This window comes from Temnothorax nylanderi, unplaced genomic scaffold (genome assembly GCF_030848795.1).
Source record: "Temnothorax nylanderi isolate EJ_2023f unplaced genomic scaffold, tnyl_v1.0 TNYL_tig0182_pilon, whole genome shotgun sequence".
Taxonomy (NCBI): Eukaryota; Metazoa; Arthropoda; class Insecta; order Hymenoptera; family Formicidae; genus Temnothorax; species Temnothorax nylanderi.
In genome coordinates, this window is record NW_027249244.1 from 104,455 (window position 1) to 122,860 (window position 18,406).

At 36.7% G+C, this 18,406-nt stretch overlaps 2 protein-coding genes and 1 long non-coding RNA gene across 4 annotated transcripts; 2 read left to right on the forward strand and 1 right to left on the reverse strand.

Annotated features, from left to right (window-relative positions):
- Positions 1–400: 400 nt before the first annotated feature.
- Positions 401–8,480, reverse strand: LOC139778409 (uncharacterized). The gene is made up of 2 exons (XR_011719559.1): positions 4,804–8,480; positions 401–3,303 (listed from the first exon to the last, which is right to left on the reverse strand). It is a non-coding gene; the product is annotated as an uncharacterized lncRNA (long non-coding RNA).
- On the forward strand, positions 1,724–3,300 carry LOC139778406 (uncharacterized). Its single transcript, XM_071716323.1, has 3 exons — positions 1,724–1,916; positions 2,188–2,377; positions 3,099–3,300. Exons 1-3 carry the CDS (start codon positions 1,781–1,783, stop codon positions 3,298–3,300), a joined length of 528 nt encoding a protein of 175 aa, XP_071572424.1. The 5' UTR covers positions 1,724–1,780.
- A 9-nt stretch (positions 8,481–8,489) lies between the features above and the next one.
- On the forward strand, positions 8,490–11,879 carry LOC139778405 (uncharacterized). 2 transcript variants are annotated; one of them, XM_071716321.1, is made up of 4 exons: positions 8,490–8,631; positions 10,001–10,130; positions 10,421–10,646; positions 11,698–11,879. In XM_071716321.1, exons 2-4 carry the CDS (start codon positions 10,049–10,051, stop codon positions 11,747–11,749), a joined length of 360 nt encoding a protein of 119 aa, XP_071572422.1. In that variant the 5' UTR covers positions 8,490–8,631; positions 10,001–10,048; the 3' UTR covers positions 11,750–11,879. The 2 variants fall into 2 exon arrangements, with proteins under 2 accessions (XP_071572422.1, XP_071572423.1); XM_071716322.1 differs by lacking the exon at positions 8,490–8,631 and adding an exon at positions 9,513–9,650.
- Positions 11,880–18,406: the final 6,527 nt, after the last annotated feature.

The window sequence follows — 18,406 nt, forward strand, 5'->3', positions numbered from 1 at the left end:
GGAAGAGAGAATCGCAAAGATGTAGAGAGAGAAAAAGAGAGAAAAAGAAAGAGAAAGAGAGAGGGAGAGAGCAGCGAAGAAAGGAAACTAGAAAGAGATAGAGAGGGATGCCACCAGAGAGAATCAATCATGATGCATATGTTGTTTGTTCGAATACGCGAATTCTTACGCGATTGTCGCAATTAATACGTAATTATTGATAATCATTTTTTACGCTGCGCGTGTCATTTGTTCAGCGATTTCCCAGAATTATCGTTTATTATCACGCGTTATCGTTATTATATATATAATATGTGTGTGTGTATGCGTTTTTAATGGACTTGACGTGTCTTTTATGCATTCTTATGTAATATATTATTGCACGACTTGTGAGCATGTAAGAATTTAATAAAATTTGTGATCTTGTCGATACTTAAGCAGCATTTTATTCGTCGTCATCAATATATTAATATCTCATATCAATTTTTTTCTCGCATCGATAATATAGAGTTAATATCTTAAATTATTAAATTATCGTGTAACTCGATAGGCGGTGATTGACAAAGAGACGTGTGCTTAAAGTAAACAAAACATAACATAGATGTATAATTTTATCGTAGAATATAATTAACATATATCTGCAAAAATTTTGATTTTATCAAGAATGTTTGAAACGAAAAGATAAGATCGACACTCTTTATTCCGAAGCAGATTTTAAATATTACTTGCGCATCTTGAATCATCGCTGAAACATCGGGTATAATAACTATCATTAACACGTTTTTTCCCGCATTGGAGTGTGAATTTCCTTGAGTAATTTTGTCTTTTTTAGTTCATAAATATTATTAAACACAATCCTACTGTATGCGTTTTCTTAGTTATAATATTATAAAATCTTTATTAAAAAGCATTAAGAAAATTTATATATAATTAGGGATGTAAAAAAAACTTTGATATTATTAATATTTTACGAAGTGTTATTTGAAGTAATTCTGACATAAAAAGAAAAAAATATTATTTTGATCTTTCTTGAAGATTGTAAATATATGCATAATATACGAACCAAAGATATAAGTTCACGTGGGCGTGTAAAAATACTTTTGGTGTGATCAGAAAATTATTACACATTAAGGCCTGTTGATGTAAGAATTTTATTCGTGTGCACGTGTGTTAGTCTTCCGTCTACTTTCTCTTGTCCCTGGACAGCGAAAGGTCGATCATTCGATAGAATTCTTTAAAATATTAATACAATTTATATAAAAATAAAAATACATGTTCTGTCTCTTTCTCTCACATGTTACACAAACACTTGACAACAAAGTAATGCAACACTTATCGTTATTATTTGCCGAATATGAAAACTTATAATACTGCATTATATTAATGATTAATTATATGTAAATTATTAAGAAATAGCGCGGGAAAAAAAGATCATCTTTTTTTTCCAGGATTATAAGAAACGTATGTACATACATATATAACATGAGAATAAGTTTAAATGAATATGCAGTACTTTCGGACGCGCGGTCGACGTCAAGCCTGTGTCAATATCGGCGTGAGAATTCCTTCGTTTGTATACTCGTGCTAGTCTTCGGCCTACTTCCGGTCGTCCCTGAACGGAAGGTCGTCCAATACGCAGACCAATGACCGTTTCTTAACACTTGGAGATACATTGTGAAATTATGGGTAAGTTCCTTGAATTTTGAGGTGAAGGGATTTCCTATAAAAGCACGTGAAACGAGTGTTCAGCTTCAAATCGTTTTTTAGACGTTCGACAAGTAACAGTGACTTCCGTTTCACGATGAGACGCTTGCTTTTAATTGCGGCGCTTGGCGCGATTTTTCTGAAAGAATCATTTGGTAAACCGACGGAAACAGAGGCGAATTCTGATGTGCTGGATCCCTTTGTCTCGACTGTGAACAATACCTCCGAAATCGGTTAGTAATCAAAATAATATTAATTGATCAAGATTTTTTTTGTAACCAATCGAGTCTTTAGAAAAAATATTTAGAAAGTTATTTTAATTGCAAAAATAATTTAAAAATTTATGCATTTTTCATACCCCACGTATGATGTTTATACAATGCGCTTTTTTATTCTTTTGGAGAGAGCTGTGCAGTATTAATGATCTAACTATTCAAATATTAATATATAACTAGGATATATTATTTAAATATTAGTGTACGAGGTGAATGCGTATTATTTTAGAGGCCACAAGAGAGCAAAGATCGCCGCAATTCGGTTTATTAGGTGGTTACAGTGATTATTATGATTACAATGATGATGCGCGTTCCTTCCGTTACGGAAACAGGCGAAAACATTACTATAGCCACCATAGGCCACACGGTTTTATCGGAGGACATGGATGTCGTGGTTATGGCTGTGGAGGAGGGTACGTGTAAAATATTATTTTACTTAGCACACAGAAAAAAAAGTATCAAATCAACTGATATACTTGTATATACGAAAGAATATATAATCTTCTTATAAGAATTTCAACTTTTTATTTCAACTCTTTTTTCTTGATTGAACTATACAAAACTTCGTTTAACTATATAAATGACTTTATTCAAGCAAGCTTTCTTCGTTTAACGCAATATAATCTCATTTCAAGATATATATATTTTTGCATATGTACAAGTATATCAGTGTTGATTTGACACTTTTTTTTTTCTATGCATCTTTAAATCAAAGCTATTTAATTGAGGGGGAGGGGATTTACTACTCCAACTGAGTTGTGTTGCAAGACAATTTAGTTTACTAAAGTTGGAAAATATGTCTAATACATATAGAAATGTTATTAGGCGTTATTTTAAAAATTAAAACCGCGTCTGCCTCTCATTTAGCCCGCTTCTCTTCTACCCGTGGACTTCTAACAGAGCCTATACATCCAATTTATTTTACTTAATTAAAAAACGAAAACGGCTATTTTATACGTAAACGTGACAATTTACATTATTTTATAATTTATGATAAGAATTTATGATTTAAGAAAAATTTATGATTTATATGAATTTATGATTTAAGAAAAGATTTAAGAAAAATCTGTAGTTCTTTGCAAATGTCTGTGAACTGAAATGCGCAAGATCCGTTTGCATTTTACTTTCTGATTCACGCAGATGGCAACCGGACTACGGCGGCCATCACCATACCGGACAAGGAGCGTCTTTTGCCTCAGCATCAGCAGGATCTATAGGTGGAGGTGGTCCTTATGGCGGAGGACACAGCCAAGCCAATGCACAGAGCGCGAGTTTCAACATCGGGCCTTTTTCAGCCTCGTTCAGCGCTGCTCAGTCCGCGTCGGGACAAAATGGATTCTGAATCCTAGAAAACGGTAAGCATCACAAGCTGGATCCTATTCAAATACATCGTAGATTCGTATATGTTCATTTAATTAAATATTTACCTAAACTAATTATGCTGACATAGGGAAACCCGGGGCATAATGGGATATGGTCGATATCTTTTTACAGATATGCTGCCACGTAATGAAATGTTTCGAAATTATTATTCTTAAATGTCTCTAAACCGCGTGCTGTTATCAGTTTTGATATTATTTTTAGCTGAAAGATGCTAACAAATTGTTTAATGTGTTCGCTGTGCTCTCCGTGACTGATTTGCGGTTTCTTTGATACATTCGCATAAGATAAACAATGATAAAATTCTACTTTTTATTCCTGTAAGTACATTTACGTTACTAAATAATCTTTTCTTGTCAATTTAGTAAAGTATCTGTGTAAATATCGATTATCTGTAATGATTTATATTACGTAAAGTGAACTTATACATTTCGGGGCATAATGGGGTATAATGCCTTGTGTTCTTAAAATGTTTTATTTTTTTTTTCATACACTATCAGTAAATACCTATGTTATGTTGCGCAATATTGATGCTAAAGATTATTATATCAAGTTTTAAATTTTATTTATATTTTAATAAGAAAAGTGTTATTAATAAGCAATTGTTATTAATTAAAAGTGTAATAATACGTTCGTACATATATTGCGTGTTTTAATAATTCACTTTTAAGAAATTTTAAACATTAATAAAAAGTTTTGCGGGGTATCCCATTATGCCCCGCATAAAATGCATAACAAGGAAAACTCACGCTTTCAATAAAACAATAATTTCGTCCTTTAAAACTATCACTGAGAGAATTTTTTTGCTGTATTAGCAAATATTTGTCACTATAGTGACAACAAACACTTGGTTTGCTGCGAGAGCTAATTAATTTAGCAATAGTAGCAAACCTTTTGTTGCAATAGCAAAAAGTTTGCTCTCGCAGCAAATCATATGTTTGTTGTCACTAAATTTCTCTCAGTGATTCTTTCGCAGTATAACTTGTTTTTCTTGTAGTGGATATTTCAAAAAATAATTTGGTGCAAAATCGATTTATTTATTTATTTATTTTTAATATGTTTTAAACTTGTTTAAACTTTAGCCCATTATGCCCCGGGTTTCCCTACATATAAACATATTTTGTTTTGTCGTCTATCATGATCTCTGCGCACTGTTATAACAAGAAAAGAGTAATGTGCGGAAATACGTTAAATAACGTAACTGATTATTTGCGTTTTACCGCAAAAATACATTAATATATATAATTAATTAATTAACTTGTATTTTATTTTGTCATCGCGAATGTAAACAGATTATACCTTCCTCATTTTGAAAAACAAAAAGTGAAAATTTTATGAAATATCTTGCTACTCAACTACGAATATTTTTGTTGCTTGTGATTATATTATATTGTACGCAAAGTCGAAGTAATTGTATATAAATTATATAATTTATTATTATTATTTTATATTACGCAAAACTCACATATCGTGTAGAATACCGAGAAATATGGTATCGCATCTTTCGCATCTCAAGAAGGGTTAAAGCCCGAGGATGCTGCAGCATAATACACGCTACACGGCCGCCCACGAAATTGCGCCGGACTCGTCTCGGGCATAGGTCAACGAACCTGAGGGGCCCGGAGGTCGGGCCCGGGAATCCGCGATTCGCATTATATTACCGCGATCTCGTTGTGCCCCCTGACACCCCGCTCTGCTCTGACCCGCGACGCGGATGAAACGGGCCTCTGAAACATCTGTCCGGCGCGATAGGCCCAACGGCGGACCCCGAAGATGCAACAATCTTCGCCGGGGAAATACGGGCGTATTTCACTTTCGCCGGAGTGTATGCGTTCGTATGCGCGAGAGAGCGGCGATTATAGTGTGTATGTGTGTTTATGTATACATTTGTGTGTGCGTGTGTGCGTATGTTTGTGGGACCTGCCCGGAAAGGCCCTACGAATGTGAGCTGGCGCGGCGTTCGCGCATTGTGCCATTGAGGCACACGGTCCTTTTCGGGGTACGTGTGAAAAAGAATGAACAAAGGGGAAATGAATCTTCTTGGTTCTCAGGCGATCGGCAGACGGCCAGACAGACGGATTAACTCGTTTTAAAGGGACGGCCAGACGCCATATTGTTGTTTTGAGACCCGTCCTATGTTTAGGTACGACGCTCCTCTCTCTTTCTCTCTCTCTTTCCCTCTCTCCCTCTCGGCGCGACGAACCGGTCCGTTTTCGTCTCCCGGGAGATGCACCTACACGCGAATCGGAGTGTCGATTATGCACACACTTGCGACGACGCTCGGACATGTAGTAAATGGCCATTGTTCGTCCCGAAGGGAGTCAGAGAGAGCTCGGGGATTGAGCGAGCGAGTTTAAATCGGATCGCTTCGGATTGCTATAGCTCAGAAAACAAGCATGACAAGATTGCGTGCCAATTTTTTCACTCCAAACTTAACGATGCGATGCGCCTAGCATGAATCGTTTGAGTTGCGTATAACGAAATTATTTCGTTTCAAATCCTCGGAGATTGATTCTAAAATTAATCCCGTAGTTTTGCGCGATTAATGTTTTTTTTTTCTCGACTTTCAAAGTTACGCTTGCAAGACTTCAACATTGTTTTTTGCATAACTCCGTTAACTAAACGTTTTATTACGCTGCACTGTAATCGGGAGACAATGATGGCTTAGCTGCGTTTTCGTAATGCGATTTTAAACGTGTGTAATCCCGTGTCGACGCAACCTTCGCTACACAATCGTTAAATGTTGTTAGGAGATTACCAGAGGCTTATTTCTTTTCATTGAAGATGACTCAGCCGAACATGTTGAAAATAAAGTCTGCTTCTTTTACACGACGTATCTTAAAAAAAAAAGAGAAAAAAACACGAATATCTTTATTGCTGTCTCATCATTTTAGAAAACATTAGAAATTCTCAATTTTATTCGAAATTCTCTCTTTACTGCACACAGAAAAGTACATACTATATACTTGCAAGTAAATATTACTTGTTCTAGGTATTTGATAAGTTTAGATATCCGCAAATCTACCATAAAGTCATCACAAGCATTACATTTACTCAAAACAAACTCTGGAGCTTAGCGAGTCTAGTACTTCAAACAAGAATATTTAATTAATGCAAAAATTCGATTTACATAAATATATAATATTCTTGAAAGAAGAACACATTATTGTTTTGAGCACAAAATAATAAAGACTTGTGCCAAATATATCTTAAAACTATTATTTAAAAAATATTCTTTGTTGAAGAAAACTATTAAAACTATTAAAATAAATCAAATAAAATAAGTAATTGCTTTCCTTGGTTGTAGAATGATATTGTTCTATGTGTACTTTTAAGCGATTATATTTGCGCAGCTGACTTAATAATCATATTAACGGAAGCAAACATATTACATGTATCTTAAATGTAAAGCGTTTCCTATTCTCCGCAGATCCCAGGAGCGAGCAGCTACGCGGAGCCCCGAATCGCCCCTAATTCATTTCACCATCATCGTCTCTCTCCGCCATCATTGTGGGCCCATTGTTTACAAACATTCTACGTCACTCACTAGGAGCAAGTAAATAAGCCTAACCGCGTGCGCGCGAGCCACCCTCTTGCCTCCTGCGTGAGGATTTCCTGAGCGAGCAAGTTCCCTTTGTCCGCATGCCAGCCACCAGATGTTCCCCAAAATAAAACTGAACAAAAATATCGCGACGTAGCGCCGCGCGATTCGCGAACGAACGAGCGAGACGGTGGGTAAATCTTGACGCGAGAAGGGCAAGGATGGAGGGACCCATCCGTAGAACGGACGAAGAGTGGGGAGAGGACGCCGCGAGACGGAGGGTCGCTGGATAAACGGCACAAAGGGATAGGAAGCCCGAAGGGAGGAGGGCCCCTGTTAAGAGCAAGGGCCCCTGAAATCGAGATCCGAAAAGCTCGGCGTGCAATGACCGGACGAACCGCACACGCGATCCTCGCCGGCGCGGCGCAGCATCCTTCTCCTCCTCCTCCTCCTCCTCCTCCTCCTCCTCCTCCTCCTCTTTCGAGATACTCTCTCTCTTCACTCTCCTCTCTTTTCGGACAGCCGGGAGGAGCGACGCCCTCGAGGACGGATGTACAAGATGCGCTCGTCGAGGAACATTGTGAATCTTCGGCCAAAAGTTTATTTGTTATTTAGCGAAAGATATACCAATGGACCAGACTTATAATTCTAATGATCTCTACTGATAATAAATAATACATATCTAGTAATTATCATCATATTTTTAAAAGAGGAACAAATGAAAATAAAGAGACTCGCAGAAAAAAAAGAAACTGTCTGATATTCTCTCGCATATTCAATTAGAATTTCCTTTTAAATCCCTCTTTTTGGAACAATTTGTATAAATGACAATTAAACAGTTGCGTTTATTGGAAATTTGTATACTTGTGTTAATTGATTCCCGCTTGGTAATCATAACGAAAATGTCTGGAGACTGAAGAACATTCGAGAAATTACGCTCGTTCGTTAAAGATTCGCTGCGATATTAACCACGGCTCATTGGACGTACCCTGTTATTTTATAAACTACAGAAGACCATTAAACGTGTTATCTTTTACGCCCCGAAATCACGTAGGCTCATGCAGAAAACTGGAGTCCCGTTCCAACTCTTCCGTAATCTGGATATTAATACAAGTAACTTTATTTTATCGTCGTCTTATTGTTAACATGAAATCCTTACTCAAGTCAACGAACTTTCATTCTCTTGATTTACGTGGGAGAAAAATTCTATTCTGGACGGATTCTCAGCCGGTTTTTGCATTCTCGTTGTTGAGGTTGGCATTTCTAGGTTTGCAGCGGCGGATCCACCCCGAAGAAGTGACATCCACGACACCCGAGATGCGTCAAAGAGGCTCGTTAAAGGTCCTGTCCCGTCGTTAACCATTGTTTAGCCGTTCCTGGGCACCTACGGCCCTGCCAGCCAGTAAACCAGTCCCTCCGTCTGAGTAAAAAGGAAGAGAGACGGAGAGTACGGGAGTCGTCCGGATAAACAGAAGGAGAGATCAAATGAGAGAGAGGGAGAGAGAGAGAGACACGGAGGGGGAGAGAATCGAGAGGAAAAAAAAATGAAATAGAAAGTGGTCCGGCCGGTGCAATAGACTACAGTATATGACGTCTTTAAAGCACCACCTCCCGATGGGTACCCGCGGGTCTGTTCCTGTTCTCCACGCACTATAGCAAACCCGCGATGCTTTCTTGAAGGCTCCCGCGTCATTGTGCTCGCATTTCTCGTGCGGTTGTCGACTCGGAAAGTATATCCTCAACTTATCGCCGGTAAGTCGAGATACGTACTGCTAGGTATTAAGTGTTAAGTCCCCGAGGTCCATTACAAATATAAGTGAAGCCGTATCGTTCCGTAAGAGGCTCGTTCTGTCATTTCACAAGGTCGAAGGGGAGGATGACGCGCGAAGATAACAGTGATAAGAGTTAATAACAGTAGTGTTGAACTCGGTACGACTTATTTTTTCGAACGATACGACACTCCGTATGTTTCCTCTTAGTCTCCTTTTTTTCTCAGTTTATATCGCGCCTAAATGTGTTCGTTAAATCGAAAACAATACGCGATTAATTGTTACAATAAAAAGGAATATACATTTTTTAAGAGAAAACTTTGATTGAAGAGAAAGTTGATTAACTGCTTTAAAAATACACTCGATTCGAGAGACTTTATTAGTTTCTGTTTTTTATTGTTATTATAAAAAAAAATCCTTTCTAAAACAATATTTTTCTAACTGCTCGGATTTTCTACAATATATTAATTATAATGTTCTTTGGGGAATATTTCTAATATTTAATTCTAATCTTTAATTAGTTAGTTTATTCATAATCCATGCCTTGACGGCTTTGGATAACTTCCAATACATTTGCACTTTAATATACATTTTAATTCCATTTTCATTCATAATTCTAATCTTTAATTCTAATCTAATATTTCTAATATTTATATACTTCTAACATTTCTCATATTTAATTATAATCTAAGAGATTCGTACTGTAGAGTGAGTGATCGTCCAATTGCGATAACGTCATTGAGTTGCACAATCCGTTGCTTTTACGTAAGATTCCAAGTCAATACCAACTGCTCTAGAAAGTGACTCAATTAATAATTCTTTGAACTCGCGTTCTCTTACGAATGGTGATTGCGAAATCGTCGAAGGCCTTTTAATGAATTTTACTTGAAGTTAACGGATGTTCAGAATTCTCGAGTACTCAGGCATGACGCAAGAGTAATGGTAATCGGCTAGCGTAATTTTTTCGTGCGATTGAAGCAGTTTTTGCTGTCAGTGTGTCTGGTAGGTATACCATGCGAATAGTCTGTAAGTGGAAGAATGTAAAAGTTAATTTCTTTTATTCGTGGATTTGACGCTTTGTATAAGTTATTTTTGGTATCGTATACATGTCGACGATGAGGCAATCGCGATCAGATAATTAGGTGTTAATTAGACAATTATAGTATTAATAACAGTGTATTATTATAACCAGTTAATAATAATAATCTAACCACGCCGTTATTAACCGCATATAATGTGTGGAGAACTCGATGATGTAAATTTTGGGACAGATTACACCAAATTTTATCGACAACTTCGTTGAACTTGTTTCTCATACAATTTCTTACTACCTTTGTTTGCTTATTTTACAGGGTAACAAAAATTTCGATCTTTGGACATATAAAAATTCCCGTTGCAAAATGATAAAAATTTTGGCCCTTTTGCTATTCACTTCAGTCTGTGTCATAATCAATGCACAAGAGACGGCATCTAACGAAAAACGTAAGTAAAATATAGTAAATAGTATATTAGTTTTCGAATTTTTAAAGATTTTTTAAACTTGTTTTTGCGAACATACACATAAATTGTGTAGAACAATAGTAAAATGTTAATTATATTTAATAAGACATTTTTTGTTCGCCTCTTTGTCGGGATTTAATTAATTGATAAAAATTATGTATTTTTATGTCTTTATTTATCCAAAAATTTTTTAGATGCACATTGAGATTTATTGAAATTTTTTTCTTTAGTAATTTGTTAAACAATTTATGTTTTATTTTCTTTTTAATTAGAATTTTTCGGCCAGACGTTTGATGAAATTGTCGTGTCGTCGGATTTAAACGTCAGAAGAAAATCAAAAGAAAATCGTCAGGGTAAAAGATTATTGTCGAATGTGCCGTCAGCAACTACTGGTCCACCGGAAAGACCGACTGCAATTGCGTCCAGACTCGTTTTCGCCGATGGAAGCCGTATAACGCCGGAAAAAAGAGAGAAACGTGGCATTACAACGCGAAGGAGGTAAATTGGCAAAGAACTGTCTTTCTTCTTTATTGAGTTATCAATGAGACTCGATTCGAATTAATTAATGTCTATTGTAAAAAAATTAATATCTATTGTCAAAATACTGAAATATTAATAATCGCTAAATCACAATGTAAATTATTTTAAATGCTTACACGGAAAAAAATATTCCGTTCGTGCAACCGAATTTCGGTTGTGGCAACCGAAATTTTCTGTTTCCTGGGAACCAGACGAAAACTCGGTTGTAGCAACAGAAAAATTCTTCTGGAAGATTTCCGTTGCTAAGACAATTGTACTCGGTTATCTCAACTTTCGGTTCCCACAACCGAAAGCATTTGTTAATGTGAACAGTCTTTCAGTTAGTGTAACAAAACTTTATGTTACTGCAACTGAAACTGAATTAACAGAATTTTTGGTTGCTACAACTGAGTTTTCTTTTCCGTATAGCTGAATATTCTGTTGTGGTAACAGCACATTAGTAACAGAAATTTTCGTTTCCTCGAATCAAAAGCATTTGTTGCTGTAAACAGCCTTTCAGTTTGTGCAAAAAGGCTTGATGTTACTGCAACTGAATCTGTACCAACTGAATATTTCTGGTTGCTACAACCGAGTTGTTTTTTCCGTGTATGTATGATTTTTTTTTAAGTTAAGATATCTTAGATAATACCAGCCGCTGATAATATTTCGCTATTTCACATAAATCCTCAGTAAATTCATTCAATTGCTGTTTACCGGTAGCAGAACTGCGAAGTAAAATTGAACGATTAATTCTGTGAGCGATTCTCGTTCGATAATGTAATTGGAAAAAGTATTAATTACACTAAACGCAAAATTCTCGAGATAAAATCTGCTTGTGAATTGCATAAAAAAGTTGGGAAAGCACATTTTATGTATTTACTTTTAGAAGTAATTAATTGAGAAAAGCGCGATTTATATTTAGGATATTTAAATCGAGGAGTTTTGCTTTTATAATTACATTTAGTTTCATTGTACGTTTAATTGTATGCGACTTTATCATGAAACTTACATGAGACTTTATCAATTTCAGGTATTTGGACCTGGGCGTCGCGGGATACTTGCTGAAATCTCGGAAACGGTGAAAATTCTACACTCCGAGGACAACCGCACGATCCTCCACACCCTCATCTGTGATCACACTTCTTTCGATGAACTTTTAGGCCACGGTTCATGTAACAAAAAGGATAATAAAATTCTTCTGTGTCATAACAATCCCAGCTTTATCACTGCGCGCTCACAAAATTATTCTTCTCTCTTGACTTTTCACAATTTCATATTTTACGTAAAACAAGAGGCATGTTGCCAAATCTGAATAATATTTATCTAAATAATATTATCGCGTAAAAATCTATAAATAACATCTAAATAATATTATCGCATAAAAATCTGCAAATAATATTTGAAAAATAACGTTCCTTTTACTTTAATATTAATAATTTAATAAAGTCATCGACGTTTATTACTATGCTATTATTACCAAGGTTATTGAGTACAAAAAGTTAATAATTTTAAATTAAAATTTTAACATTATGTCTTTGCACATTATTATCGTTAACAAAGTACAGATTCCTTTTCTTTGAGATCTTAAAGAAAATAACGTGGTAAATTTTCTCGAGCCACTGACAAACGTAATTTGAATACGGTTTCTTTATGAATGCATACGTCACGGTCTTACAATACGATCGCCGCAACGGCCCGACCGATTGTCAGGCATTTCGCGTTCGTACGCGAGTCGAAAAAAAAGATCGGCTGGTTGTGAAATATGGCAGGCCGCATTCAAAAGACAGCCGCCAGCATGATCGCCGTGCGGCGACCGCCGTGCATCGTGTCGATGCACCTCGCCACGCGATGCACCCACGGACACGTAACACGCACGTCCAAAACACGTCGTTTATCTGCCCAGTTTCTCATCTTCAAGCTCATCTGATCGTTCGTTTCAACATCTCCTTCATTTCTTCGATTAAAATTAATAATAAAGTTGCTAAAAGTAAAATTATCAGTTTCAAGTTTCAACGCATCGATGGTTAGAGATCACAATGAGACTCATTATTTGTTATACAATATTATAAATTCTTGGCCATGTAACTTCTTCATTTGGTAATGAAGAGTCTATGTTTCCGCAATATTCTTATGGTAGATGAAATATACGATTCCTTGCCTTCACAATCGATTGTCACGTTAGATCTTTCGCTCCTTTCGTCACAGACACGCGCATTGCAATGTCTTCATTTCATTAGCAGCATTGCAATCTTCGCATTATCTTTAATAAGCATGAGCAATAATAATGCGAAATGAGTTATCGCATAAATTTCCGTCTTTAAAGAATTATATTGTATTACGCATCTGTTGTTTGCCTGATGCGTACGCAACGTAAAAAAAAAACTGCAACTTCTCCTCGAATTAATCGGATGCCGGAAGACCCTTGAATTTTGATTTACAGTTAACCTGTAACGTTGCGAACAGCCGATCGTTCGTTTCGTGCGTAAAAAACAGGAAAATCCCGTATTCCGAACGTTAAGAGAGTACGACTAGAGTCATATTATTTTATGGTGATTTCGTGACTGGACTTTCTTCGGCACGCTGCGTCGTTCGTTTGTCATACTTCTGCTTTTTACGTTGCTGCGCGCAAGCAAGAATACGCTATAATTGATCAAAATAATACCCTAGTGAACACAATGCAATGTCCCAAATCGAGACATAAGACGTCTTAAAGACGCCATTAAGACGTCTTAAAGATGTCATATCATAAGGCGTCTTAATGACATATACAATAGACTAAACACTGGAGAGCTGTATGAAAGATCTAAAAAGGACAGAGATATGCTTGCTGGGACTCTTTCCTTATCTAATTGTGTAGTTGGAGAGAAAAAAGGTGAGGAAACAAGGTGTGATTTAAAAATTGTAAATTTAAAAACACATTCTTCGCATTTTTATCAACGTTAATTGTTAACAATTTAAGAAATCAACTAAATGATACACGTAAAAGGCTCGTCGCCAGACTGCAGCGCGCATAATTCTTGCGTTAAGATCGAAGTGATCTCGAGCTCACGCGTCGATCCAGGCCGGAAGTAGCGTCCCACGATGTGAATACAAATTCCAGCCGATCAATTTCCTCGGGCAGCGAGGAGAATGGACCGGCGCAGGTGCGTTTCGTCTTCGATCCGATCTCGCATTTGCATCAGACCTCTATCGTGATGCAAAATCCGTAGCTCCCGTTGTGTGCGTATATATACCGTTTGCGTATATACGCGCGGGCGTTTATGTCGGCTGACGGTGCACCTGCGACTATTTTATGTCTTCCCTGGAAAAGCTGGACACTAAATCCCAAACGGCTATCCGTTGTCGATCCGCTGACTGCTGATCGCAGACGTCAGTGGCGCAGCTAGAAGATTGGGCTGACTAAGAGGCTAAACGTCCTCGGACAGCATGCATGTACAAAATCGGGACATAAGACTTCTTATAGACATTTTTAAGATGTCTTATGATAAGTTTAAAAGACGACTTATATCCCGATTTTGGATCTAGTACTGTCTGGGTCGCTTTATCCTCGCTTTACCGAATTTCAAACTAGAAACTTATAAGAATCTTGACAGAGAGAGAGAGAGAGAGAGAGAGAGAGAGAGAGAGAGAGAGAGAGAGAGAGAGAGAGAGAGAGAGAGAGAGAGAGAGAGAGAGAGAGAGAGAGAGAGAGAGAGAGAGAGAGAGAGAGAGAGAGAGAGAGAGAGAGAATCAGTAATATTTATCTTATTATTTAGAAAATAACACAATTTTTATTTTAATATAATTGTTTAATTATTTAGAAATTTAATTTTTTTAACGTTATTTGTTCAAAATTTAAATAAATATGTAGGGGAGACCGGGGCTAAGCCGACACTATTTTTTCAAAGGCAATTTTTAATATTTAATTAAAATTTTTAGGCAAATTCAATGGTACATATTTAAAGAGTGTTTCTTCAGGTACAAAATTGATTCAGGAAGTTTTGCTGTACGTCGCTTTGTTTTGCCGCCAGGAAAGGAAAAGTGACGCGAAGACAAATTTTCGAATTGAAAAATGCCGGGGCAAACTCGACACCCCGCCGGGGCAAACTCAACACTTTGTCTGATCGACACAATTTGATCTGGAACTTATTTTTTACTGTCTGAAAATGAAAATACATTGTTTATTGTGTATTTAAAAAGTACAAAAATTCGGAATAAAGTAGCTAGAACAATCATTTAAAATAATGAAAACAAAAATTGTTGAACTTTCAATTATCTTCATCTAAACTCATGTCTGAAAAACAATTAATGCAGGTAAACTCGCGATCGGACGTGCGCATACATTTGTCATGAGCCATACGGCTGCATGACAAGCATCGTTTGTTACTGGAAGCCGACGAAACGGCGTGGTGTTGACTTTGCCCCGGACGTCGTTTTTCACTTTTGTCACTTCAAAAACATGAAAATTTTGAAAATATGCAAAAACGATTATCGGATTCATATAGAGCATCAAATTTCCCATCAAAATCACTTACCGGTAGATTCGCAAGAGTAAAGCTCGATGAAAGAGTAGACATTTTCGAGAGATCAGAAAAATTACTTTTCACTATCAAAAACGCTTATGTCGCGTTAAAAATTACACTATAACTCAGAATGTTACCAAATTCCGTTGATAATACTGGCACATAAAGACGCATTTACAGTAAGAAAGGCAAGTTTCTACGATAGATTTAAATTGGCAAAAAGCCTAGTGTCAAGTTTGCCCCGTTGTCGGCTTAGCCCCGGTCTCCCCTAATTATCACTGTTTGCAAAATATTCCTCTCTCTAATTCTCGATTAAATAATCTTTTTAGCTTTATTATGGCATATTCATTATATAGATTGTCCAGAATTCCCACAATCCGATCCTTTCGTCCCGGCTACGCCACTGAATAGAATGCGCGTTTAAGGCAACACGTACTATACTGCGATTCGATACGAATCTCTCTCTCGTCCGTTTTATTTGGAAAATTTGCAAAATGAACGCAATCCACGGGATGTTACGCGGTCTTTCAACCCGCCGTGCTTACCGGACTTACCGGACTTACCGGACTCTTCGTGATTTGTTTCCAAATAAGATAGTGGATATCTACACGTGTACACCAAGATGATGTTTTCTGGAAGCTGAGGTGCAAGTTTCCAGTGCTTAGACATTTCAGGCAAATGTCCTTTAAAGATGCTTTTTAAAGAATTTTCTTAGATTTTAATATACACGTAAAGAAAATAAACATGTATTTGCAAATAAAGAAAAATAAAAGCGTGTCAAATTAAAGATATTAATTCCAGGCTTTCTTGTTAATAATGATTGATGCATTTGGCTTACTCCCTTCACTTCGGAATTGATCATGATGAGCGAATGACGCGCGCATCGACGAATGATGGGCGACAGATTCGTATCGCTCGTCGACTTGCGTCACGAATTAATCAGCATCACTTGCCAGCCCGATCGCTCGACAAGATTTCGAGTTAGGCGAGGGTACCAAAGTAGTACGATCTGTATGTTTCACGTCTTCGACGGCTTGTCGCGCGTGAGCCGATCGGGCGTATGCCGTTGCACAGCACGTGTAATTCGACATCGGCTAATCTTAATTCAGCCTGCGCGATGGCACCAAATGAGATTCCGTCGGCAAAACCGCGCAAACATTCGCGAAAGCGGGAGTCAAGTGCACCGCTGAAATCCTGGGAATTCCGGGATTTCTGCTTTTTAATTCCGCGTCGAAGAGATTCGAGACTGGCCCCGTACACGAGATATGAATTTATTGTTCAGCGAATAAGCAAACAATTGCAGGAGGGGTAATTCGCGAAAATAGCACTATAATCTACTCTGATAATATAATAGTGAAATAACAAAGTAAAATTAAATTATATCGTTTAAACCATTATCTAATTCTCAATTAATGTATTTTTCAAATAAATGTAACTGGATAAAACAAAACGACTGTTTTCATTCTATGTCAACGAAGAAAACCACTTATTGTTAAAGCAATAAATGATAATACTATAATGATCTTAAACTCGTGAATGAATTGTAAGGAAAATATTTCGTATGCAGCTGAATCTGTATCTTTTATGAGCTCTACATGTAACACATATCTGATATGCCTCGCGAATTTTAAAAAAAGATTCAGAATAATTGTGATTCAACGGTACTAGGCGCACCTGCTTTCCGTTTTCGTCTAAAAAAACGCTTTATTCACAAATTAGTTTCAGATGTACCGTACGGTCACTGAACTCGTTCTGTATTGTCTCTAAGCCATCCGTGTGCCACTTTAAACTAGACCAGACTATCGATTATTTATACATTTATACAGTATATTTATACAGTACATTTTAACTCAGTTATGTATTAGAAAAGAAGGAAAAGAGGCATTTCTCTCTTATATACGTACATTTCTCTCTTAACTTCCTAGAACTATAATTTTTTTTCCACGCGCGAAAAAATCTCTGCATTACATGATTTATTTATAATAGGTATGCTTTAAAACCAGTCATCAAATGTTGTGACAAAAATATTAATTTGTTAAAAATTTATTGGCAAGAATCACGAATAAATTTTCATAAAATATAAAGATTTTCGGAGTTTAACGGCTTTATTGGCGCGTTAGAAGTTGGAAGATTCTAATGGGATCACAAATCCTCAAAGAATTAGCTCTCAAATGCGCAATTTTTTGTAACATTTTGATATTCTTGGTGGATTGCCATTACCTTCCCAAAAATAGTAATTGAATAAAAGTTAATGATTTGTGATCAAATTTGAACTTAGATCTTCTCATTAGAGTAGTATCTTTCTATCATATCTCTCTGTGCCACGATTGTCACTAATAACTGCTTAAGCAATACTAAAAAAATATTTAAAAAATTCTTCTTTACTAATTAAACCCTTTTTTTTACCCTTTTCATCATAGTGTTCCTAGTTTTACCCTTTTCATAGTATAGACAATCGACGAAGTACATGTAGAGAAAGCTCTTTACAGATGTAAACAAGCATCAAAAAGTCATTTGGCATATATGCAAAACTGCGCACTTAAGGATTTGGACAATATTTATTGTTCCATTCGTCAGTTAAGCGGCTTATCGGTTATCGCGTTCGTATTCCGGTATCGCAGATGTTATATAAATATATACGTATCGCGGTCCCGCGTCCGTTTCATGAATCAACCCCGAATCGCACCGCTTTCCAAGTCACGCATATCGTATTTCCGAGCGTGACCAGGCGGTTCAAAAAGTATGCCTGTGTTTGTCAGAGGATAGGCGCGCGTATCGTGGTTGGTATCGCAAAATTCATACATCATTCTCGGAACATTTTTATGCATCGCCGCCTCTTCCTTCTCGGAGAGCATCGAAATCAATCTCCGCAGCACATTCTCCGAACGCATTATTTTCCGGACTCGTACCTATACCTAGATTACGAAGATGTTCCTATTGCAGGCTCTGGAATCGCAATCGTCGAATTAATTCGCGAATGCAAATACGAAACTTACAAGCAATTATTCGATTCTTGAGCTTTTAAGAATTCAAAAGTCTTAATAACTTAATTTTGATTGCAATAAAACTTCTCCAACACGTCACATATCGATAATTATAATATGTCAAAATACATTTAAAAAGCCCTTTTTTGTATAATAGCTTTATTAACTACAGATTTTTAAAAACTGTGACATGATAGAGCAATTTGGTAAACGGAATCGTATTTAATGTCCAAAAATCTACTTGTGTATTTTT